The sequence below is a fragment of the Calcarisporiella thermophila genome (assembly GCF_041956535.1).
Source record: "Calcarisporiella thermophila strain CBS 279.70 unplaced genomic scaffold VTP21scaffold_4, whole genome shotgun sequence".
NCBI lineage: Eukaryota > Fungi > Calcarisporiellomycota > Calcarisporiellomycetes > Calcarisporiellales > Calcarisporiellaceae > Calcarisporiella > Calcarisporiella thermophila.
In genome coordinates this window covers 53,679-76,623 of record NW_027192194.1, presented here as the reverse complement: position 1 = coordinate 76,623, position 22,945 = coordinate 53,679, and the positions used below count along the sequence as shown (strand labels likewise).

Here is a 22,945-nt window from a genome sequence, read left to right as displayed (position 1 = left end):
TCACCTATTTTTCAAGATATTAATAATGGGAGAGGAGTCTACAAATTATAGTGAAATTGTTGAAAAATTATAGGGAATCGCGAACCTCCTCCACCTTTTCTACATGCTCCTATTCGTTTTCTAGCAGTTTTCACCAGACGGGTTTTTTGTAGGGATTGACTCAAACGTTAATAACGTTCTACCGCAATTTTACCGCCGTGAGGCTATGATTTCACTTCATTTTGCATTAGTATAAAGTTAGAATATTGTCTTAGCATTATTTTACCATGCTTGTTTTCATTAGCCATTAATATTAACCAGTCGTATACAAATGATTGTAGTTTTAACCCGCCCATTTTTATGGGTTGAATAGATCTTCGATAAGGTAAACCTAGAGTCCTCCTTGACATCAGCATTTCAGACTCAGAGTTGCCACGCGAGAAATTATATAAAGCTCTTATCAAATTATTTCCTCCTCAGACTTGGAAGTCTTACTCTAACCTTAAAAGACTAACAAATAACGTTTCAAATGGCCTCCAGCAACCACACCAAAACTACCGTCACTTACAAGAATGTTGGCGACCTACCGATTTGTGCTGATGTTTATATCTCAAAAACTACATCTGTTTCAGAAGCCGGTCGTCCGGTCGTGTTCTACATGCATGGCGGAGCATTCATCAGAGGAGATCGTGAGACGTTTGGCCCCGCATTAATTGAGCAGATTACTAATCGTGGCTGGATGCTCATCTCCATCGACCATCGTCTTGCCCCTGAGGTCAAGTTTAGTGAGATTTGGTCTGATTGTGAAGACGCTTGGAAGTGGTTGCACCAAGAAGGTCCAAAACAATTCGGCCCCTTGGATCTGTCCCGTGTGGCGGTTTTTGGTGCTTCTGCAGGAGGGATGCTTGCCCTGATTGCAGGGTACAGGTTCTCTCCAAAACCAAAAGTCATTGTCGATTACTACGGCTGTGCAGACATAACTAAGAAACTTGGTTCTTATGGTGCTTCAAAGGAACTGTCAGATGAAGAGATCAGAGAATTGTACTCTGAACGTGTCTTAACTGGTGTTCCCATTACAGCAAAAGATGGAAAGATGTACAGCGATGAACGTAGGTCTCTGCTGCTCTCAAGTATAGTTCAGAAGGGCATTTGGGCAGAACATGTATTAGGTTTCGATCCAAGTGAGGATTCCAATTCTCAGTTGCTTGCCCCATGGTTGCCAGAGAAGCACATTACATCAGATTTTCCCCCAACCTTTGTGCTTCATGGGACTAAGGATTCGATAGTACCATTTACGCAGTCTTTGCGACTTGTAGAAGTATTGAAAAAAAATAATGTTATTCATGAATTCTTAGTTGCAGAGGGTAAAGACCACGTTTACGACTACTATATGGATGCGGAACATCCCGAATTCAATGCCCTCTTGGCGCCCACCTATCAATTTTTGGATAAATACTTGTAAATTAAGTACATTGAATGTGTTTTTATGATAATAAAGGTATTTCTAGAAAAGGTAGAGCATCACCCAGTATTCGGGCAAGGGATGTGTCAGTCGGTTCAAGTTGCACTTCATCTAACACACACAATTGCTTCCCAATGGGCGTGAAGTTGTCCATTTATACTAATGAGTATGTAGGCACCTCTTGTATCGATGGCAGGGAACATTATATTATTAAACCAAAATCAAACATGCTGCCATGTTTAGATGTGAGAAGTTGCCATGCAATCTGAAATTTTGATATGATATAGCTGACTCTACTAAGATTTTTGAAAGTAGCTCGCTCACTAACTGTAATTTGATATCAAGTTTTTCTACTGGCTTCATCTCCATTTTGAATATTATTACTTGGCTTAGAATGCGATACTTCAAAACGGCATTTTGGACTTGGTACCAACGAGGAAGCATATAAACAAAGACTTGCTTTTTATGATACCTCCACTCTTCCTTCAACTCTAATATCTCGCAACTAGCAGCCCCTCAACTGGCTTCGAATTCGGAACGATCACTGAAGATTTATCTGGGTCCACATCTCTGATCTGGGCAGTCCCTCATCTAGGATCTGAACAGTCACTCATCTATAGATTTGATACAGTCTGAATCAAAAAATTATCCAGTCGATAATCAATCTCATCCCAATTCGTTAAAAGGCAATGCTTGCTGCTTGTCGTTTTCCACAGCTTTTCTTCTCTTCCTCATTTTTCCCACACTCTTCATCTTTCTAGTGCTTCGATATCATACTCAAACACACACAATGGTTCACCTATGGTTACGTGCTGAAACCAAGCCGCTTGAATACCGTGCGGCGCTTACTCCTACTACCTGCAAAAAACTGCTAGAAAATGGTACGCTTATATTTTTCGAGCAAGGGAAAGATGCAGGCCATCTGATTTACTAACGGGCTGCGTGTCTTTCTTCTTTTCAGGTTTCCAGATCACCGTAGAACGCTCCGACCAGCGTATCTTTGATGACTCGGAATATGAACAGCTTGGCTGTACTCTTGTCCCAACCCTCTCTTGGAAGACCGACGCTCCTCACGATGCCTACATTATTGGCCTCAAGGAATTGCCCGAGAATGACCCCTCACCCATCTCACATACGCACATTTATTTTGCACACTGTTTCAAGAATCAACGTGGGTGGCGCGAGGTCATGTCGCCTTTCGTTCAAGGGGGAGGAACCATTCTGGACTTGGAGTTCCTACACGATGAGAAGGGACGACGGATCGCGGCCTTTGGATATCATGCAGGGTTTGCTGGTTGTGGGATGGGGTTGGACCTGTGGGCCTACCGTCAGCTGAGAGAGACTTTCCCACCCGCAAGACCCTATCCTAGCGAGGACCAATTCATCGAGAGTGTTGGGGAGCGGATCAAACGTGCAGCTGAAGTCAAGGGTCGATTGCCACGAGTGATGGTGATGGGTGCGTTGGGACGATGCGGGACCGGCGCTTGCGATTTTGCAAGGAAGGCGGGTATCCCTGAAGAGAACCTTCTCCGGTGGGATCTGGAAGAGACGAAAGCGGGGGGGCCGTTCTCTGAGATCCTGGATGTGGACGTATTTGTCAACTGCATCTACCTTGCAACTCCTATTCCGCCGTTTGTGACACGCGAGATGCTCGATAGAAAGAAGGAATTGGCCGTGGTGGTAGACGTGTCATGTGATACGACCAATCCCCACAACCCCATCCCCATCTACTCGGTGAATACAACCTTCGATGAGCCCTCAGTGAAAGCCGGGGATGTAGATGTGATTTCGATAGATCATTTGCCTACGCTCTTGCCAAGAGAGTGCAGCGAGGCATTCACCCGGGATTTGCTACCCGCTCTAATCCAACTCAAGGATAGAGAGAACGCGCGGGTGTGGCAAGATGCGGAGAAGCTGTTCAATCAAAAGGCAGAGGAGATGAAGAATTAGAAATAGAAAATGATGGCATATATTCTGACGTTTTTTCCGTGTTTTTGTGTGTTTTGCCTTGCAATCTTTTTAATAAATTTTCAATCATTGATGCGCGTCAAAGATTACTGGAGGTTGTATAAACCAGAAAGTTTTCCCCCTTTTTTGTAGAGCCTTGTTGGCACCGAATCCGAATATACGTCATACATAATAATTGCATCGCGGGTTTTATATAAATGGCTAGAAATTATAGCAGCTTTTCCCAGGAAAGCTTGACTTTGTAATACTTATAGCCGCTCACCAAAATTGCAAGCTGCAGAAATAAAGTACGCCAAGGGCGTAATGTCAGCTCAAATTGAATTCAGCAACAGATATGCGAGAGAATTATTTTTTTAATGGAATATTCGAATATTAGACTATCCGCCTTAACTGTGACTCCATACCATATCTGGATACTCAGAAAGATCTAAGTACAGCTTTTCTGGAGATGAGACAGCTACTCTGTCTTGCACAGGCGACCTTCACTGTGCTTGGTGTGAGCGCTCAAACTAAAAAATTGCTTCAAAATGACCCTTTTCACGTATTACTGGTAACTGGTAGTTCCTGATCGCCAAGTCATTGGAACTTATAATGAAATGATAGACCGCATATTGCTAAATGGTATAAGCCCGCTGTAATGATTAGACAAATATCTCCTAGCGTGACACGCCTGGGGTGGGGATTCACAAGCATGGATTCATCGTTTGCTACGATCTGGTAGCACATCTTTGCTCTGCCGTTAGAAAAATAAGATCAGGAACAAGCAGGCAAAATAGTTGAAAATCCTATTGTTAAAAATAGAAATATTGCTACCCTATTCGTTTGAAATTTTATTATAGAGATCGATCACCGCTACGCGTCAAATTTTACATCAAACAACTCTGATGACGTTTTGAGTTTCGCCTTCGCTTTCGGTGCGCAAGCGTTGGAGGAGAAGATCCACTATCTATGCATGATTTAGCATTTTATTTCATTTGGATACCATTTTTATCTTCTTAACTTCACCACTAGCTCATCTGCATTTTTTCATTGTCTGTCATTTTGTATATGATTTGAATTTCTTCATCTTCACTCCAACCTTCTGGTTTTAAACATTATCTAATGGCAACTGTTTTGAAGTGTCGAGGCGCAAAACCCGTGTACAGAAAAATTGTAGTAGTGGGGGATGGCGCATGTGGAAAGACGTCGTTATTGAATGTGTTCGTGAAAGGCTATTTTCCACAGGTCTATATCATTAGTATTATTTCGGCATGCGTTCGAGACAATGTCCATGCATTGAAACAATTAATACAATATAGATGTGTGGGTGTATATATATTTATATAGATATATGAACCGACGGTATTCGAAAATTACGTACATGAGACGAATATCAACGGCAAAACGCTGGAGCTTTCTCTTTGGGATACAGCGGGTATATAGGATGCATTTCTTTGGAATCCATTCATTGATGCAGGATTTGAACTTTTCATTCATTTTCGTGTAGGGCAAGAGGAGTACGATCGCCTTCGATCTTTGTCTTACGCTGATACGCATGTCATCATGCTTTGTTTCTCTGTGGATAACCGCGATTCGCTTGAGAATTGCAGCAGTAAGTGGATGAAGGAGATTCTGCAACAATGCCCTGGCGTGAAGGTAGTTCTCGTAGCACTCAAATGCGATTTGCGAGAAGATGAGGCAACCATGAAGAGTATGGCACGATTTGGGGATCACCCTGTAACCTACACCGAGGTAAGGTTAATCATTAGCCAACTTAATATAATGTCGGAACACAATAAATGTCCATTGTCTCAATAATAGGGGGTCACAGTCGCTCGGAACATCAATGCAATGCGATATCTTGAATGCTCAGCAATGCACAATCGCGGGGTTCATGAGTGCTTTGAACAGTCGGCGCTTGTTGCGCTCCAGGCTAAGGCGAAAGGTGGAAATGAAGTGCATCATAAACAATCTTGTCTGATTGTTTAGTGAATTTCTCTCGAGTCGTATCTCCAATTTTCTCTCTTTTTTATTTTCATTATTCAAAGCTTTTTTGTGTCCTCGTCATTCTCCTCCCTTCAAAGTTCATGTATTTAAGTAGTTTTAGATTTTATCAGTTACTGGTTTCTTTATCGATCAACGGCTGGGATTACGATGAATATATCTTTATGTGCATCACCCATATTTTCATGTCTTGTTTGTCCGGCAAATGCTATGTCTTTCTAATAACTTTGCATCAATAACGAAGTGCTCCACTCTCCCTCCCCTTGATTATCATTAAAAGAGTGTATTTCTTTGAATTATATTTTGCAGTCACACCCGGCATCACTAATTGGGTAAATTTTCGACAACAATGTGACCGTTAAATTTCGTGTTATAGCAGCTCTACTCTTTACATGTTAACATCTTTAATTATATTAATCACAAGATGGAGGAGCAATTTGCGAAGATAAGAACCCAGTTAAATTCTGGGCTTGAGAATCAGAAGCAGGTATAGTGATTAGTATGATGATTAATGTTTAAGATAACTAAGCTCCTTTAACTTTTAATCAAGATTGCTGCCACGCTGGTTGGAATCGAAGAGGTAGGAAATCAATTTTCATTTAGCTAATGTATTTCAAGCGTTTAATCTAATTATTTTTCTTGGGCCCCTTTTCCTAGATGCTTAGAGAAAAAGGCGTTGAGCTTTCTCCAACAGCTTACTTTGCTGCCATGGTTTGTATGCTTGTATACTTGAATCGAGTTAGCCTTCTTCAATTTTTCATTTTTGTTATAGATGACAACTCTTGCAGAACAAGATTTCGATGTCGATAACATCATAACCTCCTCAATTCTCTATCTCCTCGCGATTGTATTTCCTAATCTTTCACAACCCGTACTTCGCAGCCGATTTACTGAACTTGTATCCATACTCATAAAAGCATTGGAGAAGGAGCAATCGGAGGCAGCAGTCGTGCGATCGGTATAATTAGATTAGCCATACTCACAATAAATAGAATAATTTACTAATATGAATATGTTTAGGCAACAGCATGCCTTGAAGTCCTTCTAATTGCTCAAGATAGTTCTACGTGGAACCAACCAACCACAAAAAAAGCCTTTCAGGCCTTACTTCTCCTCTCCGTTGACCCACGGCCTAAACCCCGCAAACGCGCGCACGATGCCATTCGTCAGATCCTCGCTACACCACCACCACCAACTGCCCAGCATCCGGCAGCCCCTATGACCGCCGACTTTTTCCTAAAGGTGCTACAGGAGGTATCTAAAAAAGATCCCCAATCGGCACTTCATGCTCTTGCCCTGCTAAAAACCGTGGTTGAGGCATGGCCCACAAGTCATCTTGCTCAACTAAGTGAAACCCTGTTGAGACTGCCGAAACTCAACAGCCCATTTCTAACCATGGCGGCCTTTGGCGTATTTGAGGCTATGTTTAGCGAGAAAGTGGAGTGGGAGGCCCAAAAATTGGCTATTGCGTTGTCTGCAGTAAGGGATTTATGTCCAAGCTCACAGGACGTGCAACTTATGCCGGCATGGCTTGAAGTGATCGGTCGCGGATATCCCTCTTACGCACGACATGATCCCCAAACTGTGGCTAAAGAAATTCCCGCACTATATACACAAATTTTCCAGAACTTTTTAGGGGAGAACGAAACCATTAATAAGGCCACAGCTAAATGTCTTATTGCTCTTGCAGGCTGCATTACTGACGAGATGATAGCGAACATAGATGAGGTTGTTGCCTCTCAGAGTAAAAAGGAAAAGGGCAAAAAGAGTAAAAAAACGCCGAGCAAAGGTAGTGAAGGTCTGGTCGAGATGGTGGGTCTAGTAGAACAAGGACTTAGCTTCCGCTATCGTGACGCCTGGGGTAGTATTCTTGTCGTGATTCCATCCCTCTTTGAACGCTTGGGCCGCACTTCTCTTCTGGCCGGCGTGCTTGCGTTAATGGACGAACTGCGTACTCCCGAGTTCCCCCACAAAACTGAGCTAGAACAAGCGATTGGCTCTGCCATCCAGTACATGGGCCCGCGACGCACTCTTGAGGTCCTACCTCTCAACATTGAGAACCCGGGAGAAAAGAATCAAGTAGGACGAGCATGGCTTCTTCCTTTGTTGAATGACAACGTGCAGAATACGGAGCTGGCATATTTTGTTGAAGAACTGATTCCTCTGGCAGATAGGCTGGCCACAAAGGCTGAGCATTTTGCAAATGAAGGGAGGGCCATTGAAGCTAAAGTATATGAGACCCTAGAAGCTCAAATATGGGGACTTCTTCCAGGATTCTGCACTTATACTACTGATCTCCCCTCGGTAAGAAAGATTAATTTTGAACTTTATTATTTAGCCATCAATTAACCCCCATTCTGGTCTTGGAATTATTAAGGCATTTACCAAAGTACTTGGTGAACGCGTCAGCAACGCTCTTTATCAGAAGCCCGAACTCCGAGCTGCTCTCTGTCAGGCACTACAGTTGCTCGTTGAGAAACACCGTGAGCTTGTCAATTCCAAGTTAGAGGACGCCGAGATCCAACGCCGCTACCATATCACGCGACAGGAGGCTGAAAATGGACTCAAGCATTTGAGCAAACTTGCCACAAATCTTCTGGCCGTTTTCTTCAATGTATTCAGCCAGTCCCTTCCTACCTACCGTGGTTTCGTATTGGAAGTGATTAGAGTCTACTTGAGCATCACTTCAGAGCAGGTATGCGACCGAGAAACTTTGGTCTTTTGTGAGGAGAACTAGCTGTCCTGACTCTCAATCTACTTTGATTTTAAACTTTAGGAAATTAATGCGACCTTTAAGAAGGTGGCCTCACTTTTACAACAAGCACTATCGGCCCACACCCCTGCACCCGCCAATGACCCCACCGCGTTACCACCTGTGGCCCATACTATGTTAGATCTTGCTACTGGAATGGCCATGCACTTGGATAGTGATAGTCTCGAATCCTTGTACGAGCAAGTTGTGCCACTCTTGGCCCAGGAGGAAGATTCAGTTCTGCAAAAGAAGGCTTACAAGGCACTTAATAAGATTGCAGAAAGCGAGCGGGGAAGAGAAGTTTTGCTTAAGAGAATTGAGGACTGGCAGGCCAAGTTACTTGATGCGACCATGAATGCCACCCCTTCTGCACGAAAAGAAAGACTTATCACTCTCACCCACTGCGTCAAACTGCTTCCCTCTGAAGATCTTCACCTTATCCCTTCTATCCTCAGTGAAGCCGTTGTCTCCACCAAAGAGGTGAACGAACGTGCTCGACTCCTCGCTTACGACCTGCTCATTCAAATGGGAGAGAAAATGCGTGCCGGTGGGACAGTTGTGCAAAGCAAGGTGGTTGATATGGACGAGAATATGCCGGATACTGCCGCAACTATTAGAGAGTATTTCATGATGGTCACCGCTGGTCTTGCGGGTAGCACTCCTCATATGATCAGTGCGACGATTGCTTCCTTGTCGCGCTTGCTATTCGAATTTAAAGGTATAAGACTATTTAGCCAGCGCCTGTCTAAATGTTTATACTAATCAAGCTTTATTGTGTCTCATTTCCCAATGGCATCATCAAGATGACATGGAGCCTTCGCTTATTGACGAGCTTCTTCAGACAATGCAACTTTTTATTGAATCCAACAACCGTGAAATTGTAAAAGCGGCTCTTGGATTCGTCAAAGTATCCACTGTCTCCCTTCCGGTGGAGGCAGTCCGCCCACATTTGCCTCAGCTGGTGACGGGACTCTTAAAGTGGAGCCATGAACACAAGAGCCACTTCAAGGTGAAAGTGAGGCATATTTTCGAGCGGCTTATTCGACGCTTCGGGTAATACTCTTTACCTTTGTCACACCCACGCCAAGCATTTGATGTATTTATCGTGTTGTCATATTGTGATTTTTTAGATATGAAGCTATTGACCGCGAAATACCCGAGTCTGACCGTAAACTTATTGTGAATATTCGGAAGCGCCGTGAGCGTGCCAAACGGAAGAAATCCCAGGCAATGGAAATGGATGAAGGTGATGCCTCGAATGACGAGGATGAGAGAATGGAAAGCCGTCAAGTTGGTAAAACTTTCAACAGTGCTTATGAAGATGCGCTCTATGGGAGTGAGAGTGAGATTGAATCCGATGAGGAAATCACCCACCAACCACCTGCCCCAAAGGGTAAAAAGCAGGGCTTGAAGGGCGAAAAGTTGCAAAAGGGAGGGAAGAATAAGGGAGGAGATGCATTTATTCGGGAGGGAGAAGATGAGCCCCTTGATTTCCTGGATAGAAATGTGGTTTCTCGCGTGATGGCTAACAAACCGTCGAGCCAAAAGAACATGAAAAAGAACAGCGATGGATTCGTAGAGTCCGGTGATGGAAGGCTGGTGATCCGAGATGAAGACGAGGAGGGCGAAGCCTCTACAGGAGCCGTAATGGAGGACGACGCTGAGGCACAAGCAGAAGGACATTATCTGGAGGCCGTACGGAGTGCCGATGGATTTACTCGAGGGCAAGGCAATCGTGTCAAATTCAATAAGCGCCGAAGGAACGACGATGACATGAATATTGACGAAGATAGAGAGGACGGAAAGCGGAGAAAGAAAGCCGGAGGAAAGGGCAAAGAGCAGAATGAAGTGTTAGGCAAGGAGTACAAGGCCAAGCACGCTGCGGGTGATGTTAAAAAGAAGGGCCGCCCGGATCCCTATGCATATGTACCGCTTGGAAAGGTGATGCCAAGAAAGGGGCAGAAGAAGTCCAATATATCATTTGTGGGTGGAAAGAAGAAGAGGAACTGATGAAAGGGACTATTTTACTTACATATACATCTTATGTCTTTATTGTCTGTTATTAATAATAAGATATGGCATTGCTTATTTTTCATAATACCACCAAGAGTTGGCGAAGCTATTGCCAACTCTTAATGCTCCAAATAGATGCATTCGGAATGATACTAACTCTAAAAAACACGATCAATTAAATTATTGGCAAACAATACCCTCCCGACATTCCCTGCTAAATCTCACGATAAACCTGGTAAATACAGTACATCAGACATAGCTCATTCAATAAGAGTTAATAGCTTAGGAATGCTCCATATGATATCTAGTAGATCACAGCTATTATAACATATCCAAAATGCTGTATATTATCTCTTTGTTCTTAATTTTTCAAAGGGCACCATGAGTAGGCACAGAAAGATATAGCACTGTCTTTTTTTTTTTATTGCCACTTAGAGATTACGCTAGCTTATCGACTCTTAGTTAACACTGTTTTGAATAGATGCATTTAGGAGGATAGCAACTCCGACGGTCAACTTCAAGTAGTAATATAAAATTGGGTTAAATTTCTCGGCATCACCTCGATTCTGCAGCATCTTTCAATCATCGTCGAGACGTATTCCATTTCCGTAGCAGTACTCACCGGGTCAGCAATCTCAACTGCTTGTGCAATAACCGTATTATCATTGCATCCTTTCCCGAAAGACTGAATATTGGGAGTTTATTGAGTTCATAATATTTGTTGGAGCAAACTATTCAGAGTTTGCAAGTTAAAGGTGATGATCAGCTTTATTAACTCTACCCACTTTAGCCAAGCAAGTATGCCGTTAATACAATCGAAATGTCCATGTATGCAACTTGCTCCTTTTGAGTAGCAAAAATTACCAGTATGGCAATCGGCATTAGGCGACAGTCTAAAGGTTAAATAGCACATTCACAAAGGCGATTTTAAATTCATATTCAAAGATTTGTGAATATGGCTATGCATCAAGTTTTAGTTCTGTTCTCGATGGAGCCTTTACTATATAAATTTATATAAACTTATACTATAGTTTATCCATTCTTTCTGTTTGAACTTCAATTGTATATCCCGTAGTTGTGGATTTTATATCATCTCCCACCTCCACTGACATTTGTCGGTAGCGAAGTTTGTGGCCTAACAACTATCCTCATTTGCTATATGAGCTAAACCTTCTTCTAAAGGTCAAATTTCAAGTGCTAATGAAGCATCTCTCTCTTAAAACCCACAGCTATCTCATGTATGCTATTTTCCCACTATGCTTGCCATTTATCTATATTAAAATTTTTTATTTTAAATGCTTAATTAATTATTATTGCATAGAACGGATTGTAAGATATATTGAGTACGAACTAACTTTTTTTCCCACTTGTTTTTATAATCTTATTTTTTCTTCTAACTTATTATTTTGTTATAATTAATGTTAAGTTCGATAGTTAGTGTTTATTATAATATAGGTAGTCAGCTTCCGCTGTGGAAATATTGTACAACTAAAACAACAGATTGTTCATCAGCCTATTGCCATAATCAAATAATGGATACAATAAATCAACAAAAATTTTGATAGTGAAAAGTTAAGAAATGCGAAAAAAGACTTCGTAAATTATTTCTTTGAATGTTGAATCATTTAAGGGAATATTAACAACTGCAGATGTCTCTGATACTTAGATTCGTCGAATTCTAAATTCAGCATATCTGAATCAGAGTTGAAATCCTTCAAAATAAAAGTTAGAGGTATTGAAAGTAAAATATTAATTTATTTCAGCTTGTAGGTGAAGCTTTATAAGTACAGATAAATAAAATGCCAGTTTGTAACCACTTCTTTAATATCTTTTGCAAAAAAAAACAACTCCATACTACTTTAAACTTTTGCAAGGATCCGATGACTCTTTAAATACCGTAAACCCAATGCAGCTATGGTCGCCACCAAAGAGACACTAGAACGAAGAAGAGAAAAAAAAAGATAAGATTGGCTATGTGGCAATAAAAAAGAGTGCTACATCAAGGATGTACCGCCATTAGAATACTTACCTTCCAGCAAATAGAATACTTCCAAGATCTCCTCCATTAGAGGCTTTCAATAACACTGAGAACCCTGGCCCTAATAGGCTGCCCACTCCAAAAGAGAAATAAGCTAAGCCCATTGCTGTGGGGGTATCCTCCGGTTTGACGAGCTCAGTAACAATCACTGGGAATAAGCTTGTAAATCCTCCTAAGAAAAGATGAAGAGAGTATTGAGGGATATCGATAAGCTTTCTACTAGACCTGAAAATGAAACCGGAAAGGGCGAACTTCAAGAAAATATACCTGAACTTGCACCAAAGAGGATTACAAAAATGACAAAAAACGCGAATGATTTTGCGAACACCCAAAAAATAAGGATAGATATTGTAGATAATAACAGTGAGCCCATGAGTACATTAGTATAACCTCTACATGCGAAAAACCAAAAGAATGAGTAAAACGAGAAAGAGATATCAAACCTCGGATATAGCTTAGTCTGAGAGAATCAATCACAAAGTTTACTTACAGCCAATCTGCACACCCTCCTAACACAATTCGAAACACGGAGGCCACGCCTGAAATAACGCCGACAAATATGGCAGTAAGCTGGGGAGTAAGGCCGGTGGTGGCGACAGCATAACTTGGCAACATGAAGTAGGGTTGCCAGTAGCCAAGCATCGCAAACAAGCCGATGACCATCACTATGGCAAATCTCATGTCAAAGAAACTAAGATGGATTATACTCGGCTTATGAGAAGGCCGTGAAGCTCTTGGACGTACGATGAAAAAACTACTTAATAAAGTTGCAAAGCCGATAATTCCAAGAATGCGTAAGGCCCATCGATATCCTAAACGGTCAATCAATGCTCTAGACAGCGGGGCAAGTGCCAATCCACCAAACCCTGAGCCCGAAACCGCAATCCCGGTTGCGAGTCCGCGATATCGTTCAAACCATTGGGGAATTATAGAGATGCCGCCATGAAATGCGCAGCCGTTTCCCAGACCAACTAGCAAGCCCTGTGTGAGATAAAGCTGCCATAATGTGGAGGAGAAGCTGGCCAGAATTAAACCCAATGGTTGAATCACCGTGGCTGCCAAAAGCAGGCTGCGATTACCAAAGCGATTATTGATCATGCCGCTTATGAGTCCAAATACATACATGAGCCCGATGCTCAGACTACCAATGTAGGAAATGGAGAGGAGAGATTCCTGATCGTGCAAGATGTCCTTCGAGTAGAGATCCTATGGAGTAAGAGCAAAATAAGAGAAAAGAAAAATTAAGATAAGAGATTATAAAGAAAGGGCTTCGCTTAGATTAGGAAGCCTACAAATGCTTACCTGAAATACACCCCAGCCTGTGGCCAAACCGAACAGGTAAAAGGTCAAAAAGAATGCGGCAACGACCACGAACCACCCATATAGCGAGTCTAGAGGATACTCCTTACTAACCCCATCTTCAGCTTCGCCTTTCTCAGCCACTGCTATATTGTCTTTCTCTTCAGAAAATTCCTGCGTGGGTTGTGGTTCCGCTGCTGGTAGTGGTACATTTTCCTCACTTCTCATACTTTATTAGTACCGAATAATGAAGTTAAAAAAATATAATCAATGATAACCCGAGAATATAATCAGTGCGATCGCGATGAATTTATCTGATTTCCATCGACTATAAGAATCCTCTACAATGAAACATTGTTATGTGAGTATTACTAATTTTTGGTACAAAAACAAAAATGGATTTTCGTGAGTTCCTTGACCGTGATTGTTATTAGTAGTGTGTAACCGATAAGGTCGTCATTAATTTGTTCCATTGGGATGATTAGCTTCTCTATCTCCACAATTTGATTTCTACAAAGATTATTTTTCCGGTACCACTTTTTGTCATCAAGCAAGCTATAGCCTATCAAAGCACTTATTAATTCTTCATCTTCTCTAGAAAACCCTTCAAGAGAATACAACTCGCCTAATGACTCATCAATAGGTTCGGCACATCCAACAAGACAATTACAAGGTTAGTGTGTATGTGATCGATAAGCAGACTAGTAATTGTGTCAAAAGATAATCCATTAGGCTACTAAAACTAATTTAGATCAATTTTTTTTCTATTTTTTTGCGTCATAGAGATTGATGGTGCTTTGCGTTCTAGAGAAAATGACGGACAAATCTGAAACACGCAGTTCTATACAATGTAAATCTCACGAGTGCAATTACTTGATCAAGAAATGGTGTAACTAGATATCTCATCAAATACACATCATGACAAGAAATGTTTGCTCATCGTCACTTCGTTGATACTTCGATGTTTATTGTTTTTGAAAGCACTATTTTGACCCATTTTTTGATTTTCTATTTCTACATAAACTATCTATTTTGTCTCGTTCCTCACGAATCTTCTATTTTTATTTAAGATAGTGTTATTTACCAATCGATCCTGCTCCACTTGGCGAGGGAGTAGCCGGTAAATTGAGGGTTTCTACAAAGAACCAGACAGAATCAGTGATATGGAAATAATATGAATTTTGATTTGTCAAACCATTTAGATATAAATTTTTTTGATATTATATCAAAAATTTCGAGTGCTGATAACTATGCTAGTATCCTTCCTAAGAGTGTTCATATTTAGTGCAATCGATTCACAGTCGCTTGTAGTTGCTTTCCAAAAACCATCTTCAAAGTATCCCCTTCCTCTAAATATTATACTTTCTTTACTAACCTACCCTAATATTTTCAATATTACCAAAGGATTTACGGCCTTTGAAAATTGAAATCGCAATATGAAAGGATAATCGCATTTCACTGTTGATAAATTTCTCATAGGTATTTCGTTATTCGAACTGTGTTGGCCTGATCGTGAATATGATATTGTTAGAGCAGTGAGGACTCCAGTAATAAGATCTGCGCGTTCTACCCTCAAATCAAACCCAATACTAACTGCATAATCGTTCACCCATTCAGTTATTTCGTTATCTCGATCTTTGAACATACAGGATTTGAGATCGGGAATGGAGATAATAGTCATCTTTAGAAAGGAGAATGAAAAGATTTAAAATATAAAGGTTACGCGCAACTTGGAATTGATAAAATTTATTTTGACACGAGAGTAACAAAAGTAAAAGTAAATAAAGCAGAGCAATTAATTAACCAACTTAGTGGTAATTAATAGTTATACCCGGATAAGCGAACCTAAATTAATAGGTACTCAATACTAAAAATAATACTTACTATAATGCTTGTCTTAAATCTCGCTCCAAAATTCTGTAATCTAGTTAGTTCTTACTAGCGAAAAAAAAAAAGAATTGAGTAATGTTGTCCAATCGCTCTGTAAAGAGAAGATAAAGTATCCTTTAAAGACGCTTTGTCATTTTCAAGTGTAGCATTTGGCAAGACAATAGTACCAAACTGAGAAACAAAATGGAGGTTGGAAGTTGAAAGGGATGCCATAATGAAGATAAAATCGCGATATAATAGGTATATATGTTGGTATAAGATTAGTATAAATTTTTCATGATAAGTCAAAGGTTGCAAAAAAAAAAAATTCGAAAATTACTACTCTATATATCGAATTTTAAAAGATATAATAACTGCAGATACTATTGATTCTTCAATTTCTAAATCCAGTATATCTGCTCAGGTTTGGAATCTTCCATATGTCGAAATAGTCTCGTGAAAATTGGGATGCAGCCATACTTTATCGTATTGATAATAGAAAAGTTTTTTCTTAGGGTGTAGAGAGATGCCTTCGCTAATCGAGTTTATAACATTAGCATCAGGTTTACTGCTCGGGGGTGTGTTTCTGATACACAGAATGAGTTCAGCGGATGAACAGCAAGGTTTTTTTTTAACATTGTTCAAATTTTTCTCGTGCTAACTAATAGACTGCACTAGAGGCTAAGCATGATTCCCATGACGAATATGTTGATCTTGGAGGTGGCAAACGGCTTAGGGTTATTTTTCACGAACACGAGCGAGGGAAAGCGGCCCCGCTTGCTCTCTTTGTCCATGGCTTAGGTGGTCAGGTAAGATTAACATCAAGCCTATGGGTTAGGTGAGCAATTAATTGGCCTACCCATTTTGTTATAGGCAGCACAGTGGCAACATCAGTTGCCTGCCGTCTCTTCAGTTGCTAACTGTTTATGCGTTGATATGGTCGGCTGTGGAAGATCATCGGTTCTGAAGAGGTTAATACACTATTTTACCATTTGGACTAGATATCTTAACAAGCTTTTGGTTTTCACTGTAGCTGGGATGATTATTACGACGAGTCACTCGTTGAGGATCTATCGAAAATCCTCTCTCTTGAAAAGTTCAAGAACCCAAATCTCATTTTTATCGGCCATTCATACGGATGTGTTTTAGTTTCCCTTCTTTACCTCAAATACAGCTCGAACTGCCATGGGATTGTCTTTGTCTCACCTGTTCCCGGTGCATTACCCCCTACACGTGCAAAGAAGATTTTGCCCTATATACCAGATCTGATCCTCAATCTACTGCGTGTTCTAGATCGACGTGGAGGTCTTGAGTCGGCATCGGTAAAGAGGATGATTTATACCGAAGATATAGAAGTAAAAAAGACTGTGTTAAAGTGGAACAAGGAGTCAAGGACACCGGTAAATTTACGTTTAATCTACCTATTAAATCGCCTATATAGTGCTTCTTTATTCTTATCTCTAGTTTTTCCCCTATAGGTATACAAACGATTTGTGTGTGGGATCAATCACACTCTCACGCCAGATTTATTGGGCAAACTCCATTGTGCTCTGCTAAATATCTTTGGTGAAAAGGTAAGGTTGACATTCTCTTGGATGCTCTATAATATTCACCTCTTTGAGCTCTAATTTACTTAGGATGCGCTAGAAAAAAGGGGTAATGCAAGTATACTCCGCGAATGGGCCGCCGATGCGACTTTCTTCCAGCAAATAAGTCTACCTGAGGTTGGCCATATCCCGCAAGTGGAGAGTCATGAGCAGGTCACAGAAGCGATTGTGCGGTTTGTCGAAAGGGTATCCAAAAAGGACACAGTAAACTCAATTGATTAAGTGGGATAGAGGAGCAAAGTTAATTGTGTACTCTGTTGTGCTAGCTCATTTTAGCATATTTATTATCATGTATTGCCAATTTTTGTTACTGATATCTTACTGAAAAATGATTTGTAAACCAAAAACGATGATTAGTTAGCTGCTAGTATACTACATGTACTTCGCGCTAGCGAATTTAATATATTTTCTCTTCTATGTATTGCACAGGCTAAATAGATAAAAGCGAAAAATTAGCTTTATCCTTGTGAGGGGGAGAAGAGTTTGTAGGATTCCATGTTGAACGGCTTGACCGCTTGGAATACCTTAGATAATTTGGCAAGGATTTCATTCTTATTGCACCCATTTGCCCATGGTAATTAAATAATACTTTAGAAAGGGGGACCCGTTTTGGTCAATGATAATATATTTTCGCAAGCTCTCCCTCCTTAATATATTTTTATTCCGTAAGATTCATCACTCCTGTTAACATACTCTTAACAAATATTTTATCTGGTGATTCAATTCATAGACGTAGCTAACTCAATCATAGCTTAATAAGTTGTGTTGCCACGGTTTAGCTGTTCGTTTCTCACGCTTAATATCACATGTCATATTCAATTGTTATGCGTAAGCATCTCTAAACCTTTGTCAGGGTCAAATTTGGGAAATTTTGTTCGATATTCAATTCAATATTATATCTTTTATTTATTTGAAACCCCTTCATGCATATTGCGGTTAATAAAGAGGAGAATTTCGTGACGTCGATAGCGAAGTTTCAAATATTCTATTTAAAAAAAAAATAACTCATTTCAATCTTCGTAACAAGTATTGAAATGTGTGTTGTGCAAGATATAGTAAAATTGGTCGAAAGTAAGAGACATCATTTCCACTTTGGCTATTACGAGCGTTAATTAATTTTGGATCGAATCGCGTAGACAATTATTTCTTGGCCGCTCTCGCCTTAATTGGTGCAGGAGTGGTTGCATCTTACGCGTATGAAATCGCGATTCTCTTACTCGACACTCTTATTCTTCCAGGTAAAAGCCTTAAAAAATATGGTGCTGGAAAGGGTGCTTGGGCTATCGTCACGGGGGCCTCTGATGGTATTGGAAAAGAGTATTCTCTTCAGCTTGCAAAGGCCAAGTTTAATGTGATGATTTTGGCGCGCACACAGTCAAAACTGGATGAACTGGCAGAAACCATTAGTAGGTCTAACTTTGAGATGTTCTGACTGAATAGTTCTAGTCCGATATTTATTTATACTAATTATTCATTTTCATAGAATCTAAATACGGTGTACAGGTGAAGGTCATTCCTTTCGACTTTGCTAAAGCCACCGAGGAAAACTTTACTGAATTGAAAGGGATCATTGACACCCTGGACATTGGTATACTCGTGAACAATGTTGGACTTAGCCATGAGTTCCCAACTCCATTCCATGAAGAGAAGATGCAACGTATCGATGATATCATCAAACTTAATATCACAACCGCTCTCAAACTCACTCATATGGTGGCAGAACATATGGTGAAACAGCGCCGTGGCCTCATCATCAACCAGGGTTCGATCTCGGGAGTCACCCCTTCGCCTTATCTTTCGGTCTACTCTGGATCAAAAGCCTTTTTGTGCACGTGGTCGCAGGCCCTAGGCGCTGAACTCTCATCGCACGGAGTAGATGTAGAGCATGTGAATACTTACTATGTGGTGTCATCTATGAGCAAGATTCGTCGTCCCAACTTCATGACCCCTCTTCCTGCTCCCTATGTTCGCTCGGTACTTGGAAAGCTGGGATTGAGAGGAGGTGCTCGTACACCGTACAGCTCGTCTCCCTATTTCTCTCATGCATTGGTGAACTACGTGCTAGAGCGAGTTTTCTGGAAGAGCTTCTGGCTCAACTATAACAAGAGTAAGCACCTTTTTTTTAAATTTACTATGCTAATATGTTGGATCAGAGATAGTTTTTAATTCTTACTCTCCCCATCTTTTTTCTAGAATTCTTGTACAGCATCCGTAAGCGTGCACTCCGCAAGCAAGAGCGTGATGCTGCAAAAGGAAAGAGCGAGTAATTTGTTTAAATTTATCTTAGTGATATCAATAATAGGAAAAGCCAAAATGAAGCTATTGATGTAACTTGTGGTTTAAGATAAAATTATTTCATCAGAGCCTATGAAAGGATGTTTAGCAGGAAAAAGGAAGTTATCAATTCGTTCACCTAAACATTCGACTTGGATTGAGTGAGATCAATCTCAAATCCTACTGGTTGTATTCTAAGAAGTTTCCTTCCAGAAACTCATAGACACCCGCCAAACAAGCTTTTTCAACGGCATGTCTAAGCCTTGCAACCTCGAGAAATTGAATGTCGGCTTGTAAGCAATTTGATACTGGAAGCATAAATGTCAGGTACAGAAACAAAGTTCAAGGGAAAGCTATTCATTTAATTTCAGGAACATAAAACAATGGATTAAGTAGTCCATCTAGTATATTTACCTACTACAGAGGAGTGTATATTAAAACAGATTATACAATACTACCATTTTTCATGAAGAATGATCTTATACATACATGACAAAAATCCCCCTTGTAACCTAACCTATAACCCTCATAGCTTAATTTCCAAAAGCGGGGTTGCATTGTTTTTATCGGATTTTGATTCGGAGTCCCTCTAAAGCTCCTATTTTTCACTTAATTCTCAAGGGACCCATTCCTTTAATTTTTTTTCTCTCCTCCCCAACCTCCAAAATGTCGTACTACCAGCTGCCAAACAACGGTTACCAGCAGCAGCAGCCATATTATCCTCCTCCTCCTCCTCCTCCACCACAACAACAATACTATCCTCCTCCTCCTACACAGCCATCGTATCCACCGCAAAACCAGAGCTATAGCCCTTATCCTCCTCCCGATTACTCTTCTCATTCACAATATCAACAGCCACAGAATGATTTTCAGCCAATTCCACCACCGCAGCCCAATCATGAAAAGTTTAGCATCACCCCAAAGTATAACGATGTATGGGCTACTATCTTATTCCTGATTCACCTTGTGATATTTGCGGTGTTGAGCTACTTTGGAATCAGTACAGCAGTTCGAAATGGATTGTTCTCGAAACAAGGAGAGACAACATCCCTTGATGGGGGAACAATTGGGATGTTCTTTGTGATTGTATTACTAGGATTTGTGATCAGCTTTTGCTATACACTTCTTGCTCAAAGGTATGAGACAAAGCTCGAAAATTGTCCAGTTGACGTGAACCAACACCTCATTTGGCCAAGATAGGTTCCCCAGATTTTTTATCAAATTTACATTTCTTGCCTCCATCATTCTCTCGTTTGTTGTTGCAGCACTTTTTTTCGTGAAAAGGTAATTGCAAATTAAAATATATTGTATTACTGCAACAATGGTCAACTAATGAATCGTGTTAATGATATTTGTATAGAAACTTTATTGGAGGCGCTATATTCTTCGTCTTCAGTGTGCTCTATGCTCTTTGTTGGTTCTGGTGGAGGTCACGAATCCCTTTCGCAGTTGTAATGCTGGAGACGGTTACATCAGTTATGCGAAAGTAAAATATAGCTTCATTTTGTTTTAACCGCCACGAACATAGTGCTAACAAGGCCGATCTTTTGTTGTAGATATTATGGGACAATTGTCGTGTCAATTGGAGGTCTCATTGTTACCGTTGCCTATAATGTCTGGTGGGTCTTTACGATCATAGGCTTATTCCAATGGCTCTCCACGACTACCACCGTCAATGGCAAGACACAAACGACAACCGATGCACGGTTAACCATTGCTATGATCTATTCCGTTTTTAGCTTCTACTGGGTCACGCAAGTCATAGAATCCACCATTCACATGACCGTGGCGGGCACATTCTCCGCCTTCTACTTTTTGCAAGGGACACCGACATGCCCACAGAATCCCACCACCGGCTCCCTGAAGCGGGCTCTGACTACCAGCTTTGGAAGCGTGTGTTTCGGTGGCTTGCTGATCGCGCTGCTTCAGACTATACGCTTTTTGGTGCGCTCCGCTGCCCACGACACTGACAATCCTTGCGGCGCCTTCTGCTTAATCTTGGTGGATTGCTTGCTGGCATGCATTGAGGGTGCATTGGACTTTATCAATACCTACGCGTATATCCAGTGTGCTATGTAAGTGTGGATGCTTTACCTCTTCGATTAATTTGGGCTTATTTATTCGGACTTGATCACTTTTTTTATCAGGTATGGCAAGCCATTTTGGCAAGCGGCTAAGGACACTTGGACTCTTATTAAGGACCGAGGTGTTGAGGCCATTATCAATGACAATTTAGTGGGGAATGTGGTCGGAATGGGTGTGTATACGATAGTAGTTTTTGCGAAAAAAAGATGTACTCATAGCACTCTCTTCTTTTGTGATTAGGTTCGATACTTGTCGGCATCATAACGGGAGCTTTAGGCTTTGTCTATCTTCTCATTCAAAAGCCAGCCTTCAATAACAATAGCGAAAATGGCCCTTACACCGCCCTCATCATATTCATTTGCTTTATTATTGGAGCTCAGATGATGTATATCTTCGGCGGAGTTATTTTGAGTGGCAATGCTACCACCTTCGTAGCCCTGGCTGAAGACCCAGCCGCTTTGGCGCGCACCAAACCTGCCCTCTTTGAGAAAATTAGACAGACATGGCCGAGAGTTGTGCAGGGTGTCTAAAAAATTTGTGGCGATCCTTTTTTTTATTACTCTCTCTCTAAGTTATTTTGCTTAAAACTTCATCATTAATATGCGTTCACAAACATCCTCTTTTATTGAGATAGTATTATGCTGTATATTTTCTTTTTTGATTTAGAGAAAAATTATTTATCTTTTTAAGTGGATGACCCTCTAAAAACCTTTGCAACGCTGGTTGGAACACGCCGCTTTTCCCTAAATTTGAGAGTGCCAAGAGAAGCATAGGCTCAGTATAGGCTGAATTGACATCCCACTCTTCTCTACATGTTACACCAATATTACCCTATAAATGGCCACATAGTCAAAATTGTCTATTTTTCAATTCATTTTTCCCTCACAACGATGTCTGCTCTACTTGTTAGAAGCCACCTACATTTCTCAATTTGGTCATACAAATATTCCTCTTAGTCGGGCTCTACTTGAAATCACTTTGCCATTACCCACTAATATAATGGCTCGAAAATGAGAAAACCTTTCCAACGACTTTCAGCCAATGCACAATCCAATTCAATGGTACTTTTCGTATATAAAAAAGCCAGCAACCCGAATTCGGCTAAAAGTTTTTTCTATAAAAAGGATTGCACTAACTCTAAAATAAGGTTCAAAGGGTGTATGGCCAAATGGATAAGGCGCCTGACTACGAATCAGGAGATTCCAGGTTCGACCCCTGGTACGCTCGATCTCTTTTTGTCCTATACAAGTAGGGAAAAATGTGACAGCGTGTTTTAACAATTTTCCTTTGAATGCTCATATCTCCTGAATGGATGGAATATTATAACAGCGGCTTCATTATTAAACACTGTTGGATCTACACTATATGCTGTTCCAACCGCTACCCCGGTTATAAATGCATTTCTGGTAAAACTAGGATATCATTGAATAGCACCCCGAATTTATGGGAAATTGATATCTTTATAAATACCGATGTGTGCCAAAGATACCCAAATACTTTTATATTTTCTCCACCATTCCATCTAAATATTTTTTATTTGCAACGGTGATGCTTTTATTTTTTAACAATATCTTACACCTATGAAGCCAACTCGTAAAAAGATTCGAGAACGTGTG

The 22,945-nt window shown here is 40.8% G+C and overlaps 8 protein-coding genes and 1 non-coding gene across 9 annotated transcripts; 8 read left to right on the top strand and 1 right to left on the bottom strand.

The window, feature by feature from the left end:
* Window positions 1-508: 508 nt before the first annotated feature.
* Window positions 509-1,441, top strand: VTP21DRAFT_8276 (uncharacterized protein; the record flags this gene model as incomplete). The annotated part of the gene is made up of 1 exon (XM_069399108.1): window positions 509-1,441. The coding sequence occupies one exon, from the start codon at window positions 509-511 to the stop codon at window positions 1,439-1,441; it is 933 nt and encodes a 310-aa protein (XP_069254558.1).
* A 790-nt stretch (window positions 1,442-2,231) lies between these two features.
* On the top strand, window positions 2,232-3,391 carry VTP21DRAFT_8275 (uncharacterized protein; the record flags this gene model as incomplete). Its single annotated transcript, XM_069399107.1, has 2 exons — window positions 2,232-2,322; window positions 2,403-3,391. The coding sequence occupies 2 exons, from the start codon at window positions 2,232-2,234 to the stop codon at window positions 3,389-3,391; spliced, it is 1,080 nt and encodes a 359-aa protein (XP_069254557.1).
* Window positions 3,392-4,510: 1,119 nt separating this feature from the next.
* On the top strand, window positions 4,511-5,377 carry VTP21DRAFT_8274 (uncharacterized protein; the record flags this gene model as incomplete). The annotated part of the gene is made up of 4 exons (XM_069399106.1): window positions 4,511-4,633; window positions 4,736-4,823; window positions 4,896-5,140; window positions 5,210-5,377. The coding sequence occupies 4 exons, from the start codon at window positions 4,511-4,513 to the stop codon at window positions 5,375-5,377; spliced, it is 624 nt and encodes a 207-aa protein (XP_069254556.1).
* A 439-nt stretch (window positions 5,378-5,816) lies between these two features.
* VTP21DRAFT_8273 (uncharacterized protein) lies at window positions 5,817-10,154 on the top strand (the record flags this gene model as incomplete). The annotated part of the gene is made up of 9 exons (XM_069399105.1): window positions 5,817-5,879; window positions 5,943-5,972; window positions 6,050-6,103; window positions 6,165-6,350; window positions 6,413-7,696; window positions 7,770-8,087; window positions 8,169-8,862; window positions 8,948-9,197; window positions 9,275-10,154. 9 exons carry the CDS (start codon window positions 5,817-5,819, stop codon window positions 10,152-10,154), a joined length of 3,759 nt encoding a protein of 1,252 aa, XP_069254555.1.
* Window positions 10,155-12,016: 1,862 nt separating this feature from the next.
* Window positions 12,017-13,722, bottom strand: VTP21DRAFT_8272 (uncharacterized protein; the record flags this gene model as incomplete). The annotated part of the gene is made up of 5 exons (XM_069399104.1): window positions 12,017-12,092; window positions 12,187-12,367; window positions 12,463-12,587; window positions 12,686-13,401; window positions 13,498-13,722. 5 exons carry the CDS (start codon window positions 13,720-13,722, stop codon window positions 12,017-12,019), a joined length of 1,323 nt encoding a protein of 440 aa, XP_069254554.1.
* A 2,239-nt stretch (window positions 13,723-15,961) lies between these two features.
* On the top strand, window positions 15,962-17,192 carry VTP21DRAFT_8271 (uncharacterized protein; the record flags this gene model as incomplete). The annotated part of the gene is made up of 6 exons (XM_069399103.1): window positions 15,962-15,986; window positions 16,042-16,172; window positions 16,237-16,334; window positions 16,397-16,763; window positions 16,842-16,937; window positions 17,001-17,192. 6 exons carry the CDS (start codon window positions 15,962-15,964, stop codon window positions 17,190-17,192), a joined length of 909 nt encoding a protein of 302 aa, XP_069254553.1.
* Window positions 17,193-18,004: 812 nt separating this feature from the next.
* On the top strand, window positions 18,005-19,237 carry VTP21DRAFT_8270 (uncharacterized protein; the record flags this gene model as incomplete). Its single annotated transcript, XM_069399102.1, has 4 exons — window positions 18,005-18,041; window positions 18,107-18,376; window positions 18,454-19,077; window positions 19,164-19,237. The coding sequence occupies 4 exons, from the start codon at window positions 18,005-18,007 to the stop codon at window positions 19,235-19,237; spliced, it is 1,005 nt and encodes a 334-aa protein (XP_069254552.1).
* A 673-nt stretch (window positions 19,238-19,910) lies between these two features.
* VTP21DRAFT_8269 (uncharacterized protein) lies at window positions 19,911-21,859 on the top strand (the record flags this gene model as incomplete). The annotated part of the gene is made up of 6 exons (XM_069399100.1): window positions 19,911-20,380; window positions 20,445-20,528; window positions 20,605-20,730; window positions 20,801-21,319; window positions 21,392-21,501; window positions 21,570-21,859. 6 exons carry the CDS (start codon window positions 19,911-19,913, stop codon window positions 21,857-21,859), a joined length of 1,599 nt encoding a protein of 532 aa, XP_069254551.1.
* Window positions 21,860-22,483: 624 nt separating this feature from the next.
* On the top strand, window positions 22,484-22,556 carry VTP21DRAFT_t42. Its single transcript has one exon. It is a non-coding gene; the product is annotated as a tRNA-Arg (tRNA).
* Window positions 22,557-22,945: the final 389 nt, after the last annotated feature.